Source organism: Trichosurus vulpecula, chromosome 1 (assembly GCF_011100635.1).
Source record: "Trichosurus vulpecula isolate mTriVul1 chromosome 1, mTriVul1.pri, whole genome shotgun sequence".
NCBI classification, from domain to species: Eukaryota; Metazoa; Chordata; class Mammalia; order Diprotodontia; family Phalangeridae; genus Trichosurus; species Trichosurus vulpecula.
This window is the reverse complement of record NC_050573.1, coordinates 394,519,156-394,546,640: the sequence shown is the minus strand read 5'-3', so window position 1 is coordinate 394,546,640 and position 27,485 is coordinate 394,519,156. Positions and strand designations below refer to the sequence as shown.

Below are 27,485 nucleotides of genomic sequence, written 5' to 3'. Positions count from 1 at the left end.
ATTATGATCCAACATGGTACCTTCAATTTTAACTGCTAGGGAAAGAAAAATGGATTTTTCTTAGTTTGTTGGGAAAACAATTTATTAAAGGGCACAGAAGAATAATCACGCTTTTAAAAAGTACTCAGTACATTTTTTTCTTTCAGTTTTGCTGATTTCAACAGGATGAGGCCTATTATTATTGCAATAGCCTATTTCAGGGGAGATAAAGGATTAAAGGACAAGTTGACTCCCATGGATCACTCCTGCTGGTCTTTATCAAATTGGGAAGTAACTCAAGGAAAGTAACCTCACAGGTGTGCAATATGCCACTGGTTTAACTTTGATATGGAGGACAGATTACATATTATAGAAGGGTAAGGCAGACCTTAAGGAAACGTCTACGTCCTGTTTAAAGTCACACCATAGGACAAAGACAAAAGAACAGCTTGCATCCTTTCTTGCCAGAAAGAGATTGCCAGAGGCCATTATCCACTGTTTTAAGTTGTCAGTTACAGAATGTATTTAACAAGCTATATTTTTTATAGGCTTATGCTTGGTTTTTTCCCTTGGAGTGTTTTCCTTCAAGATATACTTATTTCAAACAAATACCACATGGAGACAATATTTTCCCCCACCAATGCTCCAGTCTCATAAAGGGTCCACTTTATACTTTAAGTGATATAGATCCTTATTCTCTTATGGTGATTACTGTGACACAGGCATATAAACGGGATAGATTCAAATCTGAGAATCAACACAAGAAAACAACAATGTTTACTGATGAACCATTTATTTGGACAAGACAAAAAAATCTGCACACTGTTTTCTTTTATATAGAAAGTGAAACATTTCAAATATATTAGTTTTTCTTTTTTCAATAGAATCCATTTCAGTCCAGTCCCAGGAATTGCTTCTCATTTTAGGATTCACGTTTCAGTAACACATATGCACCCATTACAGCCAAAAGAGCATACTGTAAAGAAACACAATGGAAATTATAGTGCTTGCTTCACAGTCTGGAAATAATTTCAGAGCCTATAAATATATTCAGAAAAACTCTGTTCAGTAATTGTCTAAGAAAAAAGAGTAAATGACCACCTCTTCCACCATGTTTTATTCCCCAAATTAGGCATTAGATGTCATGCATATTAAGGTAAAAGACCTATAAACATGTAGCAGGAATAAGAAACTAAATAACCAGTGCTTAAAGACTAGCTGTAAATAAACCCTTTGTTTTTGAATAAGTGTCTGTCTGCTTTTTAACAGATCATTTCATAATACACTGTGAACCAAAAAACAGAAAAAATTCCAGATGATAATTTCCCTCCATAACTATCAAATGGTTTGCAAATGAAGTTAACTGTTAGGTGTTCATTTCTCTAAAATTGTATCTTTCAGTCATACAAATTATACAATTGACTAATGTTCCCTCCCAAAATGTTCCTACCTTGAATTTTGGATAATCATTCATGATTATGGTAACCATCCCAACATACGGCAAAAACCTAAATTGAAAAATAAAAACAATAAAATTACTCACAGAATGTGGGCCCTAGATTCAGATTTAGGTGACAAATATTTCTTAGACAATATTACTGAATATGATGGCAAAGATGACAAAGATCGCACAGGTATAAATAAAGAACCAAGTCTCTGAAGGGAGGTTACTGGGTTAAAAAAACAAAAACAAAAACCTTGCTTCAAAAATCAAAGCAAATTTTTAAATGAATATCTGAACTTGAACTAACAATTTTCTCATCCTCAATGGCTACATTTGCTACCACAAAATGGATACACATAATTTACTTACTGCATAAATGAAGAAGGAAATTTTTACAAATTCCATTTGCAATATCTTTAATAGAGAATTAAAGTTAACTGTTCTACAGAAATACTGCTGTTGGCAAAGCATCGGAGGCAGACAAAGAATAAGGATTGAAAAAAACCACTTTATTGGTTTAACTGACAAACACTTGTCACTTTAAATGTGCTTTTCAGATGATGCGGATCAAGAATTACCAACATAAGATCTGAGAGAAAAGATTAAATTTAAATTAAAAAAAAAAAAGAAAAGAAAAAAGATCTGAGAGAAAATTTGAAATCAAACTAACCAATGACTATGTTGACAATTCAAAAAGGGATAGAAAACTCATGTTCTCATGAAATTCTTCTTTTATTTATTCAGAAAGTATTTAAGTTCCTCTGTGCCTAGGACCCTGCTAGGTACTGCTAGGATACAATGACAAAAACTTCTGGGAATGGGGATAAGGTGGATAAATAGAAAATACACAAGTAAATATAAAGTAGTTTGGGAGAGAGAGGGAGAAGGAACTAGCAAATGTCAATATTCTTGAGAAATCACCCAACTCTCAATCATTTGAACAAAATGGGGAACAAGATTAAGTTTCTGTGAAGCCAACAGTCCAACTGGAGGTTGTAGCACAGGTGGAGATGGCTGTGCAAAGGTTGTTAAAACCGGAAGGGTTGGAAACCCTCAGTCAGCAGCACCTATGCTGTGAGATATCTTCTGTGTACAACATCTGGCCCTTGTTTGTTGCCTTGGATTGTAGGAACACCAGCTTACCCTGAGGTTTCTCACAGACAGACTGCTCTGTGGACTCTGACTACAGTTTTCCCTTAACCCCATGAAAACCGAGCTTCTTTTTCTATTCAAATGTGTCAGTGGAGCTTCTAAAAACAGGCAAAAAAGAGTCTCACATATTCTCCCTGTGCATCCTCCAGCATAAGTGTTAGTGGATAGTGAAGCAGTCAAAAAAATCAATGGGAAAAATAAGCCTCAATTGAATAACCATCCCTGGAAAAATGGTCTCACAACTGAGGGGAAACAGAGGGGTTACAGATGAAATCACAAAACAATTATTACACAGAAAATAATCGCTTGTTTCAACTGAGTAAAAATTGGCCATAATCTATAGAAGGGAGAATTTTAATACACAATTAAGTAAGAATTTTCAGACAGCAAGACTGAAGCAGAGAAAGCCTGCCAAAGGAGGCAAACGAAAGAGTTATCTCTGGAGGTCTTTTAGTTTAAGATATTATTCTCTGCTGGCTGAGATGGCTAAAATGTGGTCTTACTTGATAACAAAAGGATCGAGTAGATGACATTCAGGTCTATCTGAGTCTCTTCAAATACTCTGTAATTAATTTGTCTGCTTCCTTAATAAAGTACAAATTGCTTGGGGAAAAAAATTGTTTTTTGGACTGGATCTGTGATTTCATTGGCATAGATAATTCTCAGTGAGGAATTTCCTCCCCCATTGCAGACTAGCATGTGTTTAGCTTAGACTCTTGAAGAATTAATGCCTGGGGCACTGAGTGGGTTAAGTGATTTGCCCAGGATCACATAGTCAGCATGTGTCAGGGTGGAACTTGAACCTCGGGCTCCCTGACTCTCAAGTCAACTCTATGTCCACTTCACCCCACTGCCTTTCTGAAAATGAGAATTTCAAAAAAGAATAAAGAAAATTCGGTAATCTGCCTTCAAGTAAAAGAGTATTGCCTAGTTCTCTCTTCCCACAAAGTAAGATGCTGAAATTTCCCCCTAAAATCATGACAAATTGCTGTAAACACCAAGAATGAATAACCTCTGGAGTGCAAGTATATCTCTGAAAAAGAATTTCAACCTGTGGCACAGAAAATCGATTTGGGTTTGGTTTAGCATCAGTGCCTAGAAAGTTCTGATAAGTTTTATTTTGTTATTATGGCACAAAACTGGATCATCTGTTATACTCAAAAATTCAATCTCACTGTGGCCAAATCATTTTCTGCGTCACTGAAACTACAAAGTATAAAAACAAATTCCTTACCCTCTTGCTCTTCCTACAACATCCTTTTTTTCTAGCCAGTTTTGACCTTCTTTGTACAAACCTCTATCATCAACTTCATTATTATCTCCTTTAGTCAGAAATTTGACATTTCCATTGTCTCTGAAAGGTAAAAGGACATCAACTTGTAAATAAGTTTCAGTATGATTAAGAACAAGTTCAGATATACACTAAAGTCATTCCCTAGGATGATCTAGAAGCATTGGTAGAGTGATCATAAGGAAAATTTTGAATGGTCCACAGGAGATATACCTATTTGTTGGTACCCTGATTGTATGCAAAACTTAAAAAAAAATTAACCTAAATACTACTTACATCTAACAGTGCTCAATAGTTTATAAAGCTCTTTCTTCACAGCCCTATGAAATGATGCAAATATATTTTTTTTATTTTACAGATAAACAAAACTGAGTCCTAGGAGGTTGTCACTTGCCCAAAGTCAGCCAGTTAATAAAGTATCACATCCAGGACTCAAACTCAGGTCATCTGACTTCAACTGCATTCAAGCTTCCTCCCAGGCAAGATTCAACTGAAAATATGGTACAGGCAAGTTCTGAAATACTTCAAGAATCTTTAGCAACAAAAAAAATTACAGTTTAGGAAAAAAAAGTCTCTTAAAGAAATGATGAACTATCTGTATACCAAGCAATCAAGAATTACTACTAGTCAAAACTCACTGATACTATATTTTGCAAAAAGGAAAATGATGCTACCGAATATGCTCAACCCGCTTTCAAATCTGAATGAAGTTCCATGAATTCCTTATGCTTTTAGTCAAACATATGCATACAGCCTTGTGAAGCTGAGGACTGTAAGAGAATTTCAGATTAGGATGACAGCATGCTTAAATCTCAGAAAATGGTTAGTGATTCCTACACTAACAACTTAAAATTCAAATCAGTCAGCATTAGATACCAATTTAACATTATGTGTAAGCCTTTAAGCACTTCTCCCCCTTCCACACACCCCTCCATGTACTACTTGCTTATTCCTCTGATAAGTGACCAGTAATTACGTAAGGCTCAACTTGAAGTAGAAGCCAGCTGACACTTTGGTAGAGTCCTTAAACACCTATGTAATCCTAAACAACAGAAGAGCGATGTGGTTCAGAAGAAAGCCTCTAAGCAAATAAAGAACAAGAAAACTATCACATTTTAAGTATCACATTAATGTGAAAAGCTACTCTGCCAAACTTTGGGCATACATCTTCTGACAAGTTTCTTTTCAATCCTCCTCTTTCACTTGACATTATATAATGTGTTACTTCCCTCATCACAGAATATAGTAGAGGAAAAACCAGGATGCTGGGAGAGAGGTCACAACTAGTGGCACTGAACCAGTATGTTCACAGAAAGGTTCTACAAATGGGACCAATTCTAAACATTCTAAAAAGACACTGAGATAGTCTAGACACAAAAACACAAAATTGCCAAATTAAATAGCTATAAAGGTCTTTTAAAAAATAAAACAAATGAAAAAATGCACAACCATGATTAGATAATATTAAAATCCCTCTAAGAATTTGAAACTACATGAAATAGCAACAAATTGATTTCAACTACTGGAGTCCACATTGTAAAAAGAAACCAAAAGAAAAAAACCACAGAGAGTGCTCTATCACATGAACATAAATTACTGGAAATTATTATTACTTCAATTGTGAACAATTTTTCACCTTTCAGTAATTCAAAAACAAAACAAAAATTATAATAAAAAAACAATTAAGGCTATTAGCAGATAAAGACTGAGCAAATTTCTTCCTTTAGTAAATGAAAAAGTTTTTAGCAAACACTTCACATAACTACAAATAGAGGCTTAGAATAGATCAGTCTTTTTAAGGAGCAGTCACAGGGTAGAAGCATTATGAACAGTTCAAGATATTTGGGAGTAATTGGTAGACTGGAAACCTAAAACTTGAAATTTATATGTATATGTAAAGATTTACTCCATCGTCATCACAATATGCTGGATTTATGCTTAACCATACAGTTCTTAAGAAGCAAATTAAAATCATCCATTTTGCTACAGAAAAATCAACAACCAAAATAGGTAAAGCATCATTGTTAATGAGAAATGAGATCTCTAATTAGAAATTAACATGTGAACTGGAAATCAATGCTTCCAATTCTTAAAAAAAACATTTCTATATTATCAGAGGTATTTAAAGGGAAAGCAGGTCTATTTGCTGTAGAACATCAGAATTTCAAAATAAGGCAACTCCAGTTACGTGAGTAAACAGGGACTCAAAGCAAGAGAATGAGCTAGGTATGTGAAGAGGTATTTTATTTCAGGGACACTTCATACTGTATTGATCATTCAAGAAGCATTTATTAATCATCCACTATGCGCAGGCACTGTGTTTGGTACTGGGAATACAAAGACACAAATGAAACAGTCCCTGGGCAAGCAAATTAAATTGATTATTTCTCCATGAAATGTTAAAAGAATAAGTCTTCTGTACAAGGTGATCATTTCCTTGAGTGTTTAGGAAATAACTCTTGACATCAAAACAAGATTCATTTTGCAAAGGGATATAACATTCCCCTAAGAAGTGTGTATGTATGTACGTATGCATGTATATATACAGGCAGATAGATGATACAGATATACACACACATAGAGACAGATGCACACATTCCTAATACTAAATATTGTATTAATGTGTTACTTCCCTCATCAAAAAACACAGCAGAGTAAAAGGAAGGATGTTGAGAAAAGGTAACAACTAGTGGCATAAAACCAGGATGTTAGGAGAGAGGTTCTACAAAGGGAACCAGTTCTAAACATTCTAAAAAGACAATGAGCTGTCTTAATATATATTCATATCATGTATGAAATAATACATATCCATAAAACTTTATATTTGCACATCACTTAATAGTTTTCAAAGTGCTTTTTCATGAATAATCTCATTTAATTCTCCCAACAATACTCAGTCTTAAAGATAAGGAAACAGGTTGACAAAGGCTACAGTGACTTGCCCACAGTCAAGGAGTCAGGATCTGGGAGCAGGGGCAGGGTCACAAACCAGGTCTTTTGATTCCCAGTCTAGCTGTCTTTTCACTGCACTTTGCTGACTCTCCAGTTATGAACCAAGAAATAAGGAAACACAAAAAAAGAATTAAAATTTTCATTACTTTTCGTGAACCTTGATGACTCTGTGAACTATAGGAATATCTCTTCCTTCAACTTTAAAAACAACTATTTCACCAGCTCTAATAGGATCTTCCCGGAAATTTGTTAAAAACAGAAGGTCTCCTCTATGAAATGCTGGTTCCATACTGCCACTAAAAAGAAACACAAAATAAACCCAGGGTTTACATTATGATCTAAAAATGAATAACATTTAAATCTACACAAAATAATACAAACATGCCCATATAGGTTGAAATTACTTTCAAACACAGCCATGTATAATCTACAAATCAACAATGCTACCAAGTATATATTTCCATTCCTTAAAAGGTATACCCCTCCAACACCCCCCAAAAAGTGATACAGTATAAAGTCAAACATAAAAAAGAATTCTTCAACTTGAATACAGAAAAGGTCATTGGTACTCCTGCTATGATGAACTGAAAATACGCCTTGTTTTAGATAGTATCTCCTCCCTGACTCCTATGACGATAGAAGCCCTGTGGCAGAGCAAGTTCAAGAATACAGACTTCTGAATCTTTATGGTAAAGCCTCCCATTTTTAGCTTTAAAAACTCAGTCTCTTTTGAGTAGACTCTATTTCATTTAGAATCAGAATATTATAGCTGGATGGGATCATTCCCTCCATTTAATGGATGAGAAAGTAGACGCAATCAATAAATTAATAAACAGCAAGTACCAACTATGTGCCAGGCACTGCACTAGAGGATGGGGTTACTGAAAACAGTTCTTCACCTCAAATAGCCCAGAGAGGCTGACTTGTTCAAGGTCAAATAGTAGCAGAGCTGAAACTAGAACCCAAGTTTCCTAACTCACAAGTCTAGAGTTCTTGCTAACACCAAACCCCAAGGGGCAAATTTTCTAAAATTCCAATTAATTTTGAAAGTGAAAGTTGAAGCTACAATGTGACATTCTCTCCTTCTAAATCCCAGTTTTTGTTAGGTAGGGCTGGAATAACCAAAATATAATTGGGTTTTATTCTAATATACCAAGTGGAAATTATTATAAAATCCTGGAGTCATAATTCATTAAATTTATCTATAATTTGTACCCTAAGACTCCCCAAATGAAGTAAAATAATTTATTTTGCTTAAACAGCTGACTTGAAAGTATTACCTTCTACACATAGCCTTTTTTGAGCCTTTCCCATTCCTGGTGTCCTCCCACCCAAAACTATCTTTTTATTTATATATATTTATTTAATATGTATTCTATATATACATTTATTTATGTACATATTGTCTCCCCTCAGGAGAACATTAGATTCTTGAAGACATTTTTGTCTGTGTATTCTCACCACCTAGCACAATGCCTGTATGTGCTTAATAAATGCTTGTTGACTGGCTATATTGGACTGAAATAGAAGAGAGATTGTGAGGAAAAGTCTAGTGTAGAATTATAAAGGAAGGCCATAGAGTAGGGTCACTATTTTATAGCAGAGATCCCTGGGTGGTAATAATGAAAACTAACTCATATTATAGCAAACCATTCTGGTTTTTAGCAAACTATTCTGTTTTGAAGACTGCCTGTAGTAGCAATTAGATGTGAAGATCTTTCCCACCCATTAATAGGCCATGTGACCTGCTCATGTCACAGGAAACCTAAGACACATGTGGTAGGAGGAGCTTCCTGACAAGAAAAGGAAGTTATGTCATAGGAAATACTGAGACAGAAAGAACAGTTATGGCTACTAATGGCCACCCTCATGATGGTTAGAGCTGAACAGGCTGACTTAGCTGTACTGTGAGTTTGTCTTTAGGAAGACCCCACCAGGGGGATGGAGAGGTTTTGGGATGGTGAGGCTCCAGGCTGTGATATGGTGTTTTAAGTTCCTTGCTGTTATGATAAAGCAGACTGACTGGCTGTGGGAGCTGAACATTTGGTTATGGGATATGGTTCTCTGGTGTCTGAATAAATGTTCTACTTCTGCCTTCTTTATGGAGAGTCTCTCATACCTTACAAAGCAGAACTACATAGGCATATTTAAGATTATCATTGATTTTGTGTTTACTGCCTTACTATTTCACTGCTACAGACTCTTTTTTATTAAACCTTACTCTTTTTTCCAATACACTCCCTTCACATATTTATTGGCATATAATGAATACAAACTCCTTTTGGTCAAAGAATTTATAATTTAGTTAGGAGATATGATATATGTAAAAAGACAGCATTACATGCACTGAATCATTAAAGTGTCAAATGGATAACAAGGACAGTGAGTAAAATGGATAAAGGAGGGAGGCATCAAGATAGGAGATGAGGCCTGGGCCAAGTCTTGATGAATAGGTAGCTAGTACCAGATAACAACTCACATTTATATGTTCTTATACTGACAAAGTGTGTTCCTTACAATAAGCCTGTGCAGATGGAGAAATGGAGGCTCAGAAAGATTAACTGACTTACCAAAGGTCATATAGCAGTAATTAAGTGGCAGAAATGGGACTCAAACCAGGTCAGGAACAAAGAGACCATGCCAGGTCAAGTGAGGGAACAGAGGAAACAAAGTCACGAAGGTAAAAATGAATAAGGTTCTCCTGGGGGGCTGTGAGTAATTGGTAGAAATGAAATAAGTCATTTGTGAAGGGGAGTGAAGGAAAAAAGGCTAGAAAAATCTGCCTAAGTCAGAATAGTAGGTAGCCCTGAACACCACTCAATTCAGTGGGGACTTTTAGGTCATGAGTTAAGTTTTCTAAGCAGAATTCAAGGATTCTCCCCACCTGACACTTCCTAGGAGGGGAGAGAACAGCATCAGCACGAGGAAATTCAGTAAAACCTTACCAATCACTTGGTATCCCTCATCAATCATTTTTCTTATATAAAATAGAAATGCTCAATGCAGTAATAGTTCCAGTATTTTAAAATGTGAAATGTTTAAAGTTAACTAAGCCAGTGAAAGGTCAAATTCTAAAGGCCCTGGAAAATATTTCCTCTCAAAATTTTTTAAAAGTGAAATTATGGATCTACCACAAGAGACTGTTACAATTCTTGTACCACGCAGACAAACATTCTGTGTAACTCTCCATTGCAAGTGCTAGATGCATTTTTGTCTCATGGCCCTGCCATTTTCACAAAAGGAAGCAGGCACAAACTGCTGATTAACTAACACTCAACTTCTCTTGGTTTTCACTAAATACTATGTAACAGATACTGAATTCATTAAGTTTTCATTAAGATAGTATTCATTAAGATAGTATTTTGAAAATCAGTTGTGTACCTGCTGGACATTGTGGAGGAAATTAAATTTAGAAACCACAGTAACTTTCCTGTGTTTGACTATATTATCGGTTTCTTCTGTTCGAGTTTGTCTCAAAGTGTCAAAAAAAAAAAGAGCTGTAAAAGCTCCAAACCAAAAATATTTAAAAGAAAATTCAATGAGGAAATTTGTAGCTGTCATTTGAATACTTCAGTCTGAATATTTCTAAATATAACTTGGGAAATATAATTTCATTAGAAAATCAAGTTACATATAACACAAGTTATATCACATGCTTGTGAGAAAAGTACTTTCTAAACCTTGAAAGTATTATGTGAGTACATATAAATTACTACATATTTATACTGCTAAACTAGCAAAGTGACTTTAGAACACTGATAGCATTTTTTAAAGTAATATTTATATTCATAAAGTTGATAAAATTTGGAAAACTTTTTATTCAAGTATTTATGTTTACACTACCATAAAACACAAAAGCATTAACAATATATTAATGTGACTGAATAAAGAAATTATTATGGAAGACATACCTCAGAACCACCACAATAGGACTTTCGCTCCCAGTGACAACTATCAAGCCTTTCCATATCATAAGAGCAGAAGATACAATCATGGCAAAGTTTAAAACCTGGTAATACAGCTGTGGAAAAAAGTAAAACAAAACAAAACAAAAGAATTCTCCTGAGGATATATTTGAGTTTTCCAAGTAAAATAAAAGAGACATATATGCTTACAATGAACTAGTTCTGAATATACATTTAACAATAAGCTAAACAACACTTAGACGGAAGAGACTTCCTTGCTCTAAGAGGGCTCAGAGAGCAAAAAGGGACTTGGGGGATGGACTATTAGGTGGACTTCTCTGAGTGAAGAATCTCTACCCATTTACCTCACAAGAATCAACCACCTCACTGTCTTCCAAGGTCTTTACACTAAAGTCTCACATTATCTAATACAGAAATAAAAGGAACCTTAGAGTGTATCTTCACTTGTTTTTTCTTCCTCTGGTTTAATCTTAGAAGAAAAGATAATATTTTCAATCCATGCCAAAGCTCCCCTTTCCCTGCACCCTCCACTCCAGTCTCCTTCAGAGTGATGACTCAATAACACTCATTTCCAAATGTCTCCCTATTTACAGGTTACTTACTCTAGAAACATACTCAGATTTATTTACTCCATCCTTAAAATCCTTCACTTGACCCTTCCATTACCTCAAGCTGTTATCCACCCATTTCCTGCCAAACTTCTAGAAGGACACCTTGTAGCCCTTACGTTCACACCATTCACTTGCTCCTCAAAACCTTCTGACTTGTCTTCCAATACCATCACTTTACTGAATCCAACTGTCTATTCAAAGGTTACCAGTGAGTTAACTGCTAAAGGCTGATAGCCTGTTCTCAGTCCTGATGCCACCTGAACCCTTTGCAGATTTTTTTGGAAGGGGGGAGCCTGGGTCTCATTTCTCTCAGGTCAGGAGTGCTGCAGCTATTCACAAGCCTGATCTCCTTACTGATGTGAACTTTCCCTGACTCCGTTTTGACCTAGACTAGTTTGCCCCTGCTTGGGCAGCCTGGTGGACCCTGCTTCTGGGGATTCACCATAATGGTACCACACTCGTTGTGGACACCTGATTGGCCCAAACCACTGCAATGCTGACCATCCCCTCCCTCCTGGATATTCTCTCTTGTCTGAAAACTCCTTTTCAACCTTTCAATCTTTCCTCTCTCCTGGGTGACACAAAGGACTGAGAGCTCTGGGCCCGGAGTGAGGAAGACCTAAGTTAGACACTTAGCTGGTATGACCCCTGAGCAAGTCACTTAACCTGTTTGCCTCAGTTTTCTCAACTGTAAAATGGGGATAAAAACAGCACCTACCTCCCAGGGTGGTTGTGAGGCTCGAGTGAGATATTTGTGAAAAGTGCCCAGTACAGTGCCTGGCATTTAGCAGGTCCTATATAAATGCTTATTCCTTCCCCTCCCTTCCCTTCTCCCCTCTTTCCTGGTGATCTCCTGTTCTCACTTACATATCCAGCCCTAATCTCTCTCTTTTTAACCCCACACTCGCATCACCAATGACCTGCTGGCCATCTCTTTCTTAATGTCCCATCAGCACCTTAAACTCAGAGGTCCAAAATGGAACTTACCTTCTGCTCCTCCTCCAAACATGTGTTTTTGCCCAGCCATCACCCTACCCAGATTTGTAATCTTGCAATCACTCCTAACTCTGCCCTTTCCCCTATTCCCTCCTTCCAGTGTCTTCCCTTGCTAACATATTCTCTATATACCTGATAAACTTACCTATTAAGACACAGGTCTGTCTTCTGTCCTAGGTCTTGACTCCCCTGACCAAAAGTGTTCAGCGATACCCTCTTGCTATAGGAATAAAATACAAACTCTCTGGGCATTTGAGACCCTTCATGGTAATTGATCCAACCCATATATCCAGCCTTATTTCATTTATTCGCTTTCTGACACTGGGGGTGGGGATAGTGGTGGTGGTGGTGAGCAGGAGAAGAGCGCGGGAGGAAGGAGAATAAGACAGTAAAATATATTGTCTATTATATGTCAGGCACTGTGCTAAGCACTTTACACATACTATCTCATTTTATTCTCACAACCACCCTTTGAGGTCAGTGTTATTATTCCCCCCATCTTACAGTTGAGAAAACAGAAACAAATAGAGGTTAAGTGACTTGCCCAGGGTCACCCAGCTGGTGAGTGTGTAAAGTGGGATCTGAACTCAGGTCTTCCTAATTCCAGTCCCAACACTCTATCCACTGCATAACCTGGCCAAACTGCATTATTAACTATTTCCCAAAATCAACATTTCATCTTCCATCTCAACATACTTCCCCAAAATCAGAATGTTCTCCTTTCCTTATCTCATGTCTCTTAAAATCTTTATCTTTCTTCAAGTCCATGTCAGCTACTCTTTGAAGCCTTCCCGGTCCTTCCCCATCCCTTGCTGTTCTTGTCCCTCTCCTCAAACTACTTTGTATTGACTAATCTGTGCAAATGTTCCTCCCAACCAGTAGAATATAAGCTTCTTGAAGACAAAAGCTGTTTCATTTTTCTCTTCTTTGTATCAAAAGCCAGGCCTAAAGTCCTGAGAATTAACATCAGAAGAATTCCAGTATTAAAAGATGGGTTTCTGCATCAAGGAATGGCTTGGGATCCACAGAAAATATTCTGCAATTTCCCAAACATTATCTTCCTTGCTTTCCTCTCAGTGAACTCTGGGGCTCCAGCTCATTGTCCACATACAATTTATAATAAGATTACTATAAATTTTCAGATCTTTATGATTTTAGTAGGGGTCAGCATAGGAGAGAAAAGAGACTCCTTATAGAACCCAAATTTGAATCTCCACAAAACATTCTACTTTTGACTGTCACATTCAATAGGATTTGACTTTATGTTAAAAAAAAACACACTTTAATCATTGGAGGAAAAATTGCTTAATTAAATATGAGCACCAGCGTCATCTTTGCCCTTTCTCCTAGAGTATGATCATCTCACAAATTAAAATTAAAAGAGCATCCAAATAAAGAAAATAGTATGTACTTTTGTTTTATCAAACATACAGTATATAAAGCTCTGTGCTAAACTTTGCTTTTAATTAGTTTGGACTTAATTCATTTAAACATTCCCTGTAATTGATTATAGGGAGGATATAGATCATAGAATTTTTGAATTGAAAAGGGACCTTAAAGATCTTCTACTTCAATTCCCTTAATTTATACAGGAGGAAATAGAGACTGGGGTGGGGAGGGGGGGAGATGATGGACCTTACCCGAGGTCCCCTGACTAAGCAAGATAATAGAGCAAGGATTAAAGCTTAGGTCCCCTGACTCCTAATGCTATGGTCTTCACACCGTGCTTGCAACATAAATTTGAAATTTGTTTCACTTAAGACTTTTTGCAGAAACCAGCTCTTCTTTCAGGATAAGTATTGCCTAAGAAATAAAAAATACAGGGTAAAATGAAAGGTATGTCCTGATGATTTGACATGGCTCTTTACTTTTAAAATATTTATGAATCATAATTCCCATCCTAATAACAACAATCACTGTGGCCTTGGATAAAATGATTTAATCTCATTCGCAGGTTAACTTAGATCATGACATGGTTGCGATTAGAAGCTGTTATTTTCATTTAGGGCCACGATACTTCCACAAATGTAGAGAACTGCAGTAGTTTACACACACCAAAGCTTCTAAATAATAATGTCCTTGGGAATGGGGAGGATGGGTTGCACCAATATTCAGTAACTAAGCCCCTTTGAATGACCTACAAGATAGACCCATGCTCTATGCTGAAAAGCACCATAACATCCAAAGAGGTTAACTTGTTCAAAGCCACTTAACTATGTGATGTGAGACAAGATATTTAGTCCTCTATTGAGCCAAAGTTTCCTCAGTTATTTAAAAATAAAAAGGGAGGGGAAGATTAGATTATTTTAATTTAACAAAAATTAGGTGCCCACCACGTGTAAGGCTCTGCATTAGGTACTAGGGGTATTTCAATGGGTTTACAACCTCATACACGTGGATACTCTCTAAAACGGTGAAGTTCAAAAACCTTCCACATCTTTTTATCCTGTGGTACTCCTCTCCACTTCCTCTCCCTTGCAATTTCCACCCCCTCCCCCAAGTTTCCATAAAGGGTCCAACAAATGCATTATAGGCCTTTTTCTAGGACAGGGATTCTTAACCTGGGATCTATGGACTTTAAAAAAATATATATTTGTGGATAACTATTTCTAGTACAACTAATTTCCTTTATAATTCTATGTGTTTTATTTTATGCATGTGAAAACATTATATTGAGATGGGATCCATGGTTTCACCAGACTGCCAAAGAGGTTTATGATCCTACAAAGGTGCTGGAAGAACCCTTGCTTTAGGAATTTTACTATCTCTTAGGCACCAGTACAGTACATGAACTACCCTTCTATATATAATCCCTGGGCTAGGACTGGCCTACCTCCTTATCATTTACACTACTTCTTGTAACCAAATGATCACTGGCCATAGCTCATTTATGCCCACTGGACATTTTTCCACTGCCCTTTAGGTAACCTACAATTTTGATTTTTCAGTGTGGGATGTGTTCCATAAATCACAGCCATATGTTATCACTGTAAAAATACTTGGTGTTAAAATGATGGTTTTTTGCTTGATCAGTGAAAGCAATGAGCAATTTTCTAAATGCAGTCCTACCTACTTTAATCTTCTTATTCAACTCTGGGCCGAGCTCACCATCCAAGACACATGTAATAATGAATCAACTCTATTATCTGTCCATCCAAATGCAGATCAGTCTAGCTGAAAGGCATTTTTCAACCACACGGTTTTGCCCAGGTGGACTATTAAGATCCCCTTTGCACATTCTATATTCCAGTCAACCCAAATGTACTATTTCTCACTCCCTTAATCTGACTTGCCCTTTTTTACCTTTGTGCATGGTATCTCAACTACAGAATGGTCTACTATCACATCTCTAACGGCCAAAATCCACTTCTTCCTTTAAAGCCAAGCAACCTCCTCCATGAAGCCTTCCCTGATGCCCCTTCTCAACTACAAGTGCTCTTTTGCCTTCCTAAATTCCTCTCAGTACTCTGTTTAGGGGGCAGCTAGGTGGTGAAGTGGATACAGTACCAAGTCTGAAGTCAGGAAGACTTGTCTTTCTGAGTTCAAATCTGGCTTCAGAAACTTATTAGCTATTTGACCCTGGGCAAGTCACTTAACCCTGTTTGCCTCAGTTCCTCATCTGTAAAATGAGCTGGAGAAGAGACAAACCACTCCATATCTTTGCCAAGTAAATCCCAAATGTGGCCACAAAAAGTCAAACATAACTGAAAAACGACTAAATAACAACGCTCTGTTTAGACCTTTCCTATGCATTTATAATAGTATAATTTGGATCATACTTCTGAATGAAAGATCCCATATGCATCTGCTGAGCAGTAAGAAGATCCACCAGCATTGGGGGCACCCTCCCTGCTTGCTTCTCGATTACTCACACCACCTAGATGAGGTAAAAGTCAAATCTATTCCTTCCAGGAGTAAGGAAGACTACTAGGCTATCATCTCCTCTGCCAATGTTTCCAAGCCCACTATGCCTTATCATCTGTCTTGCTTCTATGTCCTGCAGATCCTTGGCACTGTGATCCAACATACTTATGTAACCCTAAATACCCCTGGCCTTGCCACCTGCCCCTCCACAGCGAGAATCCGGGACCTTTCTATCTGCCCTGAAGCTCAAAGTTCTTTTATGTGTTGTCTCCTCCAATTAGAGGATAAACTCCTCGCTGGGAAGAACTGTCTTGCTTTTTCTTTTCTTTTTCTGGCAGGGTGGAGGGAGACAATCGGGGTTAAGTGACTTGCCCAGGGTCACATAGCTAGTAAGTATCAAGTGCCTGAGGCCACATTTGAACTCAGATCCTCCTGACTCCAGAGCTGTGTTCTATCCACTGTGTCACTTAGCTGTCCCCTGCTTTTTCTATATGTACCTCCAGAGCTTGGCACAATGTTTGGCCCATTGCCTAATAAACGCTTTTGCATTCATTTTATTTGCCTGTGTTTTTATTTATCTGGTCTTACCTACTAGAATACAAGTTCCCTGGGAACAGTTTTATTTTAACATTTTGTATCCCTAGTACACAGGCACTTAATATTTGTTGAATGGAATATAATTTCTTGAATGTATGACCAGAAAAGGAGGTGGACTGGTGAAGTAATGAGAATGAGAGACAACAGATGGCTAGCTCCAAAGGAAGACATACTGTGAGCTGGTAGCTAGATCCAATGAAGAATTCATGGAAAAACATGGACAAATATGACGAAAAAGATAAGAAGGCATAGATGGATTGCCATCTGCCCTAGTGGAGGGTCTACAGATGGATTGCCAGCTGTACTGGTGGAGGGATACCCATCCCATCCAGATATAAAGAGATTTAATTAGAAAATGCTCCTGGCACTTTTAAACAAACTTTGCTATTTCTGAGGCAAGGTTTCCAAGTTCTTTGTGTTCATACAGATTTAATTCAACAAAATGTAATGTAACAAACATTTATCGGGTGTCATCTACTATGGTCACTTGCAAGACACTGTGTTAGGCAATGGAAATACAAAGACAAAAATGGAACTGTCCCTGCCCTCGAGGAACTCACACTGTACTAGGGGGATAAAATGGGTATGTAAGTAAATAAATACAACGTAATGCCAAGAGGGAGGAGGCTAAAAACCGGAAGGGAGGGAAGGAAAATCAGGAAAGGCAAAATGTAAGAAGTGGTAATTGGAAAGAAGCAGTAGATTCCGTGAGATGGAGATAAAGAAAGATGCTCACTGGTTCAAAGTCATGGAGGTAGGAGATGGAACGCATTTATGGGGAGCAACTATAAAGCCCATTTGACTAGAGTGGAGACTACTTGAGTAGAAAATAATATGAAACAAGACTGGCAATGTAGGTTGTAGTCAGATTGTTGAGGGGTTTATATGCCAGGCCAAAGTTTGTTTATTTTATCCAAGAGGCAACAAGAAGCCACTGGAAATTTTTAAGCAAGGCAATGATACGGTTAGATGTGTGTTTCAGGCCTATCAATTTGGCAGCTGTGTGGAGGATAGCTTGGAAGCAGATTCTTATTTTTAGCTTCTTATTTGGCAAAAGCATCATACAAAAAATTTATTTTTTTCCCTGATCTTTTTTCAGCTTGAAATCTTCAGGGAAAATAAAATCAATTAAAAATTTATTTTCTTTGAGCAAAATAATCTGGGAACAAGATGCTGACCTGAAACTTAGCATCCTGTTTACCTGGTGATTTTCTTGGGTTAATATTTTGTGCACAGTACTTCCATGATCAAAACAGAATTGAGTAGCAGAAGTAAACTTAATACCAAAGATGACATGTTAAGTGTTTGAAAATTTTAAACAAAAAATTCAATCTATAATGTCAACTGAGTACAAAAATGACAGCAATTACTCGATGTACATTTTCAGATGTCTTAGCTAATGTACTTTCTTCTTTCTTCTCTTAAAGTAGAAACAAAGGGAAGAGTGGTCCCTTTATAGCAGAGAAAGTAGTCCCAGGTTAAGCATGCACTATTTAGTAATTTTAGAAGGCAAAAGAAAAAAGGGCTCTCAAGCAGGAGAATGTGTACAAAGAACAAGTATCAGCAGGCAGCAAAAGCTGAAATTCTGAAGATACTAATGTTTTACAATTTTTAATCAAGAGAAGCGCAATGAGCAAATAAGAGAGTTGGCTAACAATGTGGGAGAGTAAGTCAGGGGTTAGTTAGGAAGAAGGCATTCATTTCAGAAGGTCAGGTCCTCCTGACAGGCTGCAACTTTCAACACTAACTCTCAACATTAATTTTGGAGAATTTATTTTTTAACTATCCAGTATTACCATAATAACATATTTAACAAAGCAACTGCAAGCTCCGGGAGGATTTTTCTGTTGATAATATCAAAGAGCAGGACAATCAGTCAGTTTTTCAAAAATGTTCTCTATTAAATTTAGTTACAGCTGTCAAAGCAGCCAAGCAGCTACACATACCTTGAAAACATCCAAGTGCCAAAATATATTCTCTAAAATACATGACAACACTTCCTATGACACGCTCTGCAATTCTACTTGGATAAATGTGGTGCCTCCATTGAAGTTCTCTGATGACCATCATGATGAAAAGGTTACCTCAGGCTCCTTAAATGCTATGCCAGTGACATGTAAGTTCCAGCTGGACCTACCAAACTGGAAAGGCTTACAAACACAGGCCCAGCAAAAGATGTGAGTCTGCTGTCCAATGGGCATCCTACATAGGTTCACTGAGAGACTCATCTCCAGAGATTTGACCACCAAATGATGAATTTAGGTAGGCCAGAGCAACTCATTAAACTATTTACTAAGGCATGCATGTATGTATGTGCATGTGTGTGTATGCAGAAACATATATGCACACACACAGATAACTTCACTTACACATAAAACTGATGTATAGAGTACTCAGATTCTTGAATTAATGAAGTAAATGTGGTACGCATGGCCAAAGAACAAGTTATTCTGTCATCATTCATCATCCCGTCTTAAATGTATTGAGGCAGCTTATCAGGCTGTGGCCCCTGAAGGAACTTGAGATAAGGACAGCATGGTTCCAAGTGCATGGGAGTGCACTGTTCATTATTGTCTCCTGACTAGGGAACTAGCCATACGATTAATCAGTGACCATTTTTATTTATAGACTAGATTCTGCCCTACCCATGCCACCCACCCACCACAGTCCAATATGAAAATCCATACAGTTACAAGGTTACAAAGCTGAGTAACGGTAAATTATTCTCTAGTCAAAGGTCCATAAATAGCCGTACTCCCCTACTAGAGCAAGCTCTCAAGGTCCACTGAACCCCAACTGGCCCTTCTCTGACAAGGTATCTGATAAGGCAGACAACCACTTATCTTGAGGGCTTATCGGCAACAAGACAATACATTAATGACTAAACTAGTTAACTTGAAATTCTTTCTGGGTGGTAACTGTTCCTGGAATATAACAAATACTATGACTCTACCAGTACCTCTAGTCTGTGACTTCAATGTGGATTTGTTCGTTGTGTTACTACAATTTTTGTAGTTTGTTTATGAAAGTAAGGTAATGTACCTGAAAGAAGCCTCAGTGATTTCACTAGCCAAGGACTGGAAGGAGGCAATTTGAAAAGACTAGGTCCCTTGGGGGATGGGAGGGAAGGAGTGGAGATGAAGGTACAGACACAAATAGCTAAAGTGCCTAAGGATTTCTTAAGTGTGACCACAGTACACCAAAGGAATTATGCATACTTAGCTTACTATCTTTTTCATATAGTCAAAGAGCTCTAGCATCTGCTCACTCTAGACTGCTATATGTGTAATGGGCTTCAGTTTCATTTGTCCTCTTGAGTATAAAATAACATAAGATTCATGGTTTAAGAGCCATTCAGGTGTGTTTACAGTTCCGACAGAGCTCACCAACTCCTGGCTGAACCGCTGAAGTATGCCCTAGAACTTGGAGGGGAAGGTGTCACAGATAAGCACATCAGGCAGGTAGCCTTTGTTTAAGACTCACAAATTGTTCATTTCTCTATGTAAGTTCCCTGTGAGTTTCTTTTTCTTTGATCCAAACAGACTGTTATTTTTCATTTATGTCAAATTGAATTACTGGAGCTAATGGTCAAAAACTCACAATTACCAACACCCTCAATATGCCTCCTCCCAAAGAGAGAAAGAACAGGTCCTATCTTATTTTTTTAATGTGCTACAACATGAAGTAGTGGTTACAAGGGTCCTATAAATACTACTCAAGGATAAATAAAGCAGTAATTTAATGTTTAAAGAACCAGTGTTTAAAATGGAACTCCCTAAACCTGCTCTTCCACTAAACTTCCTTATTTCTGGTGAAGACAGCACCATCCTTTCAGTCATCTTGGTTTATAACGTTGGAGTCACCCTTGACTTCTCGCTCTCCCTCATTCCCCATATCCATTTAGTTGCCAAATCTTGTCAGTTCTACCTCCATAACCTTTCTTGGATCATTCCTCCATGGCCACCATAGTAGTTCAGTTAATTGCAGGACTTCTAATCTCTTCCTTATACAAATCCATCTTCTGAACAGCTGCCAAAATAAACTTCCCTAGAATGAAATCTGACCATGTCATTCTCCTAAAAAAGGACCTCCAGTCCTTAATGCCTGCAGGTAGAAACATAAAGTACTCAGCTCAGTACTTAAAGCACTCCTCAAAATGGCTCCAGCCTACCTTTTCAGGTTTTTTCACATCATACTCAACGCCCCAAGTAAACTGGCCTACTTGTCCCCAAACTTAGCATTCCTTCTCCTGGTTTGTCCATGCCTGGAATACATATTTACCTCCTTCTCATTTCTACCTCTTTGAATTTCTAGACTCCTTAATGTGCCACCAAAATCCCATGAAAAGCCTTCTGAAGCCCCCCTGTACTATCTCCTTTCTCAAATTACCACATATATACTTATCTGCTCAAATATTGTATCATCCCCACTCCCTGACCCCCCACCCCACCCTGGTAAGAGCTGTTTTTCATTTTGTATTTGTCTCCCCTGCACCTCATACACATAGTAAGCAATTAATAAATGACTATTGGATTGACTATGATTTAACAAGCTCATGACATGGGTTTTCAGCCTAAAAACTGAGGCATTCTCAGAAGATTCCATCCAGTTCTCAATCATTACTGGACCAGGCCCTTACAATCCAAAGCTAACTACAGAACCATGGGCAAGTAAGGAGGAGAACAATTCTTGTTCCTGACCTGCTCCCAGAAGTGGTGATTAATTTTCACACCCATGGATACAGTGAGGATCATAGAATTTCAAAAGTAAGAGGGACCTTCAAAGTGATATAGCACAACTTTCTTCTCAATATAGAAATCTCTTCTCTAAGTAGTTCAGATTTTAAAAACCATGAAAGGATGAACTAGGTCGCTGGCAGTACAAAAGGGAGAGGAGGAAAGAGTCAAATGATTCAATTAAATTCAACCTATTAAATGAGCAGGTATTTATTAAACAACGTTTATATAGAAAATGCAAGCCTTGGTATATAAGCAAGGCAATGGAGATAGAAATATGAGGGGAACCCCCACAGTCCTTGCCCTTAAGATGGTTATAACCTAAAAGAGGAAAATGGACATTTACAAAGAAACACGGTACAAAGTAGGATATAATAAAGGCAAAGGAGAAATCCAGACAAATACTTTAAAAGAATTTAAGAAGGGACAGTTTCAAATTGAAGGAGAGACGAAATCTGACAGAGAGTTTCATAGAGGATATGAACAAATAGGCACGCCAATAAGTGGGCAGGAAGATAGAATACATTCCAATCACAGGAATGGGATATGACCTCTGCAAATAAGTGGAGGAAGAAGAGATGAGATAGGGGAGTGTGAAAGTAGTTAAGTATGACTAGACTGCTGTTGTTGTTGTCTGTCCTTTATTCTTGGAGAGAACCATGACATCAGGAAGGTGATGCCATGACCTGCAAGTGAATTGTATTTAAGTGAGGCAGAGCTGTGCAAAGTCACCATCCTCACTCTCTCTTCTGGAGCCATCTGGGTCCGTGACAAGATATACATCATGACGACTGCAGATGGCCCCAGATGCAGTGTTAAACTAAAGTCTTTCCCAGGTCTCAGTTTGTCTGAAGCAATGCCCATTCAGTGATTAAGGCCAGGTAAGAAATAAGACAAAAAAAAATAGCCTCTTTTATCTAGTCAAAAAAAAATCAATCAGGGAGGGAAAGTCAGGATCTCTGGTCAAAACAGAAACAACTGCTATTTATACTCACTCTGAGAAATCAAAATCCAAACAATGACCAAGACAGGCTTGGGTTGGGAACTACTGTTGGCCAATCAGTGAGAACCAGGATGATTTAGGTTTAAGGCATGGTCCTTAAAAAAGAAATCTGGTCCTTGAACCCCTAGGTATCTTCAGAGGTTTCAGCAATAAAAATTTATATTCCTTTGGGTAGAGCACCTGGATGTAAGGGTATGATTCCCTAGGTGGACAGAGGGAGAGGAGGGAGGGAGGAAAGGAAGGAAGAAAGGAAGGAAGGAAGGAAGGAAGAAAGGAAGGAAGACTAGAACATGGTGCATGATGGGAAGCAGAGTAAAATAAGGCTTAGCCTGAAATTTAGGTTGAAGATTTCACTGAATGGAGTGGAATGGGAAGGCAGGGCCAATGTGACAGCTGTGCTGTCTTTAAATATTTAAAGTATTATCATGAGGAAGTACGATGAGACTTGTGACTAACATAGATCATAACAGTGTATTAGAAAGACTATAATAGCCTAGTGTTCAGTAAACCCAAGGATTCTGGCTACAGGACCAAGACTATGTGACAAAAAAATGCTAGGAAAATTGGACAGCATATATCAACACCTCATACCATAAATCAAAAGTTCCAAATGCATATATGACCTAGATATAAAAGGTCACAATATAAACAAATTAAAGGAACAAGAAAGAAATGAACTTTTGATCTATGGATAAGGGGAGGGTCCATAACCAAGCAAGGCATTGAGAGGATCACAAAAATAAAAGACAATTATGAATATATAAAATTTAAAAGTTTCTGAACAAACAAATTCAATGCAGTTAAAGTTAGAAAGGAAAGTTAACTAGGGGAAAAAAATCTTTGCAGTAAGTTTCTCTCATTTCAAAGATATATAAGAAAGTGATTAAAATTTGTAAGAATAACAACTATTACGCAACTGATAAATCGTCAAAAAAGATGAACAGGCAATTCTCAAGGGAAGAAATCCTAGCAATACATAACATGAGAAAATGCTCCAAGTCACTAATAATTAGAGAAACTAAAATTAAAGCAACTCTAAGCTCATATCCATCAGATTGGGGAAGTTAACGAAAAACCAAAACAAAACAGCAAATGTTGGTAGGCCTTTGGGAAAACAAACATAATGACTTATTGTTGCTGAAGCTTTGAATTGGTCCAGCCATTCTGGAAAGCAATTTGGAAGTATGTCCAAAAAGTTACTAAGTTATGCCTTCCCTATGGGATGGCAATACCACTACTGGGCCTATATCCCCAGAGATCAAAGAAAAAGAAAAAGGTCCTATATGAAGAGTCAAGTGAACAGGGCCAGTAGAAAAATTTGTGCTCTAACAACACTGAAAAAATACACAATTTTGAAAGACTTAAAATTAAAAACTCTGACCAGCAAAACGATCAACCATGATTCCAAAGGGCTGATGAACAATACTATCCACCTCCTGACAGAGGAGTAACCGACAATATGAATGAGACATTTGTAGATGTGGCCAATATAGGAATTTGTTTTGCCTGATTATGCACTGTTTTAAGGAATTTGTTTTTATTGTTTCCTCCTCGAGCGTGTGTGTGTGTGTGTGTGTGTGTGTGTGTGTGTGTGTGTGTCTGTGTGTGTCTGTATGTGTGTGTGTAGGGGGAGAGTAGGAGGGAGAAAAAAATGCTTGTTAATTAAAAAATAAAATAAAATTTATTTATAAAAACATCTTTCAACTACTGTTTCTAGTTCTTCCCCTTGGGCCCAGCAGAATTAAGTCTAATCCCTCTTCCACATAACACTCTTCAAGTACAGGAAGTCAGATGTCATGTCCTTCCTCAAACTTTCTCTTTTTCAGGTTAACCGTTATTAGTTTTTTTAAGTGATGCTCATTCATTGTGGAAAGTACTGTCCTTAAAATGAGAACTGGAGCTTGGGAGGAAGGTTAGGGCTTAAGATATACATTTGGAGTCACCTACATAAAGAGATGAGGATCAAGGACCTGGGGAGCACCTACATTTGGTGTTGACGAGAAGAAAAGGAGTCAGAAGCAGACAGGAAAAAAAAAAGGATCAAAGGTAAGAAACTAAGGACAGTGGAATGTAAAAGAAGCCAAAGTACAAGGGTTTCAAAGAGACGATCAATTGTGTCAAATATGACAGGAGAAATGGCTACTGTATTCCGTAACTACCAAATAACATTTGAGAGAACAATTTCAACTGAGTGGGAGGCCAAAAGAAGTATCTCCAAAAACGAAAGCAAGTTATAAAAATAGCTAGCATTTTACAGCACTTACTATGTGCTAGACACTGTGCTAAGTTATCTACAAATATTAACTAATTCGATTTTCACAAGAACCCTTCCAGGTAGGTGCTATTATGAACTCCATTTTACAAATGAGGAAAATTAAACCGACAGAGGTTAAGTGTCTCACCCAGAGTGACACAGCTTTGTGGGTATCTATCTGAGGCTGGATTTGAACCTAGGTCTTTTCCACTCATTTTTTGTCATACTAAGGAGGCACTCAAATAGTGTTTGTATAATTTAACACAAGTAAATCAAATTCAGTGAAGGAAATTGGAGGAATTTGCCTTGGTAAAGATCAGGAGACCCTTGATAAAAAAAAATAAAGATTCAGAGAATCACTGAAGTGGAGAAGGAAGAAGCTCATACCACAGCTGCAATCCTCTAGTTGTACTAAGTAACCAGGTCATCCACTGAAAGCGTGGGGGCAGGTTGGAATAGGGACAGCAAGAAAACATTTCAATAGCTATCTTAAGGGATAAAAGAATTTCGGGGTGAAGGCCCAAGTGAAGTTAGGCAGCATGAATTCACCCAACCAGGCAGCAATGCTTGGTAGCACAGGAGCAAACAGACAATGAAGTAGGGCTGTGATAGCCCTTCAGACATAAGAAGAGGACAGCCTGTCACATCTTCACTGATAAGCTGTCTGTTTTATCGGCCAAACATCCATAGCTCCTTCAAGTGGTCCTCAAAGAACGGTTTCCCAATCCCTCACCATCCTGCCCAGTCGCCTTCATCCTCGGGTATGAAGGCAGTCACCACTGGGTGCCGTACCTGGCATCTTTATCTCCCACCCCCAGTGCCTAGTATGGTGCTTGGCACACAGCTAGGCCCCTGCAGAAGTTGGCTAAATTAATCCTGTGCCCTCATGTTACAACAGAATGTAAGCTCCTTGGGGGTAGGAGCAGTGCCTTAAACTTAGCAAGCCCAGAGCTTGCACACAGCAGGGACTTAATAAATGTTTGAAAAGCAAACTGGTTGCAGAGGAGTGTGCCAGAAGGACGACTCCCCTCAACCAAGGACCTACACGCCCCCCACCCCGAGGCTGCCAGTCTCACCCCCTCAGGTAACGCAAGGTGGGCTGTCCTTCATTTCCCCTCCCTTCCAGGTCTCCGCCCATCATTCCCGGGTGGCTGTACACGAGGAGCTCGCGCGCTCCCTGGAGCCGGGACACCCCCGAAGTCCAGCCCGGACCCCCGCCCCGCCCCGGGCCTCCAGTTACCTGGCGCTTATTCATCTTCCTTAAGTCCCCGAAGATGTCCATGGCGGCTTCCCAAAGCCGGTCCCTCGGGACACCGCGTACCACAGGGAGGAAGAAGGGGGCCGAGCAGGCAAGCGGGCTCCGGACCAGGGGCTGTTACCGGAGCAACGTCGACACACCTGCCTGGCGCCCCCTTCTCCCTCCCTTCCTGCTTCCTCGCCGCCTTGTCTGGACCGCGCTACGGCGAGTCCGCGGGACAGGTGGGACCCATTGATAGGCGGCCCGCTTGGGCGGCTGGGAGGTGTAGTCCTCTGCCGTGGGTCCCGGGCCGGCCGGAAGGAGCAGAAAACTACTACTCCCAAAATGCCTCTGGGGTGAGAGCATCCTTCAGCTAGGACCCTGAGCGGGTGGGAGGAAGGCGACGGGGCGGGCTCTGGGAGGCAACCAGCTGCCACTAGCGCTGCTGCCAGGAGACCATGGTTAGAGGATACGGGTTCCGAACGTCGCCCAGGATAATTAGGTATAATGAAAGAATATCCTGGTGGGATGGAATTTCTTGACATTCTGTCCAGGCATCTCGAAGACAACTAACAACCTATCGGATGGGCTGCTCCGTGTACCTTGGCCATTGGGCGGTGGAAGGCATGGGGAGGCGTGGCCTGGGTGGGCGGGGCACGTGGTAATTGTTTAGGTACGGTGAAGGTGCTCCAGCGAAATCCTTAAAGAGTTGGTGTGAGCCTCCAGAACCACAGAATGTTAAAATTGGAAGAATTGTCTAGGGTGAGACAAACCCCTCGTTTTAATATAAAATTCAGAAAGTACGTTCCATAAGGACCACTAAGAAGACCAAAAGTAGTTCTCCCATTTAGTCCCAATTAGGACAAAGGACATTAACAAACAGTTCTTCAAAGAAGAAATGCTATTAAGAAATATGAAAAAAATGCTCCCAACAAAGGAAGGAAGAGGAAGAGGAGAAGGAGGAGGCGGAATTGTTGAAATTGTTTGAAGATAGGATGGTAGAGCTGTGATTTTGGAAAGCTATTTGGAATTTTCATCCAGAGATTCCATTGCTAGGCATATATCCCATGGAAGTCAATGACAAAAAAAGAAGGCTCCACACACCCCAAAATATTTATAGCAGTACTTTTTGTGGAAGCAAATAACTGGAAACAAAGTAGAAGCCCATCAATTTGGGAAAGATTAAACCAATCGTGTTACCTGAATGTAATGGAATAATATGGTGGTATAAAAAATGACCAGTCTGATGAATACAAAGAAGCATGGGAAGAATTTATATGCATTGCTGCAGAGTGACATAAGCAGAGCTATGAAAATAATACATATGATAACATAAAGTAAATTGTTGAACAACCACAAAACTATCAGAACTGAATATTGCAAAAATACAGAGGTCAAGCATGGATCTAAAAGGAGACATGCCACCCACTACACTGTTCCAGA

The 27,485-nt window shown here is 38.6% G+C and overlaps 1 protein-coding gene across 2 annotated transcripts; it reads right to left on the bottom strand.

The window, feature by feature from the left end:
• Positions 1-755: 755 nt before the first annotated feature.
• SEC11C (SEC11 homolog C, signal peptidase complex subunit) lies at positions 756-26,316 on the bottom strand. 2 transcript variants are annotated; one of them, XM_036742054.1, is made up of 6 exons: positions 26,046-26,316; positions 10,730-10,839; positions 6,965-7,114; positions 3,810-3,929; positions 1,430-1,487; positions 756-955 (listed from the first exon to the last, which is right to left on the bottom strand). In XM_036742054.1, the coding sequence occupies exons 1-6, from the start codon at positions 26,085-26,087 to the stop codon at positions 902-904; spliced, it is 534 nt and encodes a 177-aa protein (XP_036597949.1). In that variant the 5' UTR covers positions 26,088-26,316; the 3' UTR covers positions 756-901. The 2 variants fall into 2 exon arrangements, with proteins under 2 accessions (XP_036597949.1, XP_036597950.1); XM_036742055.1 differs by lacking the exon at positions 26,046-26,316 and adding an exon at positions 12,497-12,571.
• Between the last annotated feature and the right edge of the window lie 1,169 nt (positions 26,317-27,485).

Bases quoted from the DNA above. Each gene is read 5' to 3' on its own strand.
- SEC11C (XM_036742054.1), bottom strand. From the start codon at position 26,087: ATGGACATCTTCGGGGACTTAAGGAAGATGAATAAGCGCCAG. The intron at 7,115-10,729 runs GTATGTCTTCCA...GTTTCTTTTTAG, and splicing joins CCTATTGTGGTGGTTCTGAG to TGGCAGTATGGAACCAGCAT. The intron at 3,930-6,964 runs GTAATGAAAATT...TTTACCTTTCAG, and splicing joins GTCATCAAGGTTCACGAAAA to AGACAATGGAAATGTCAAAT.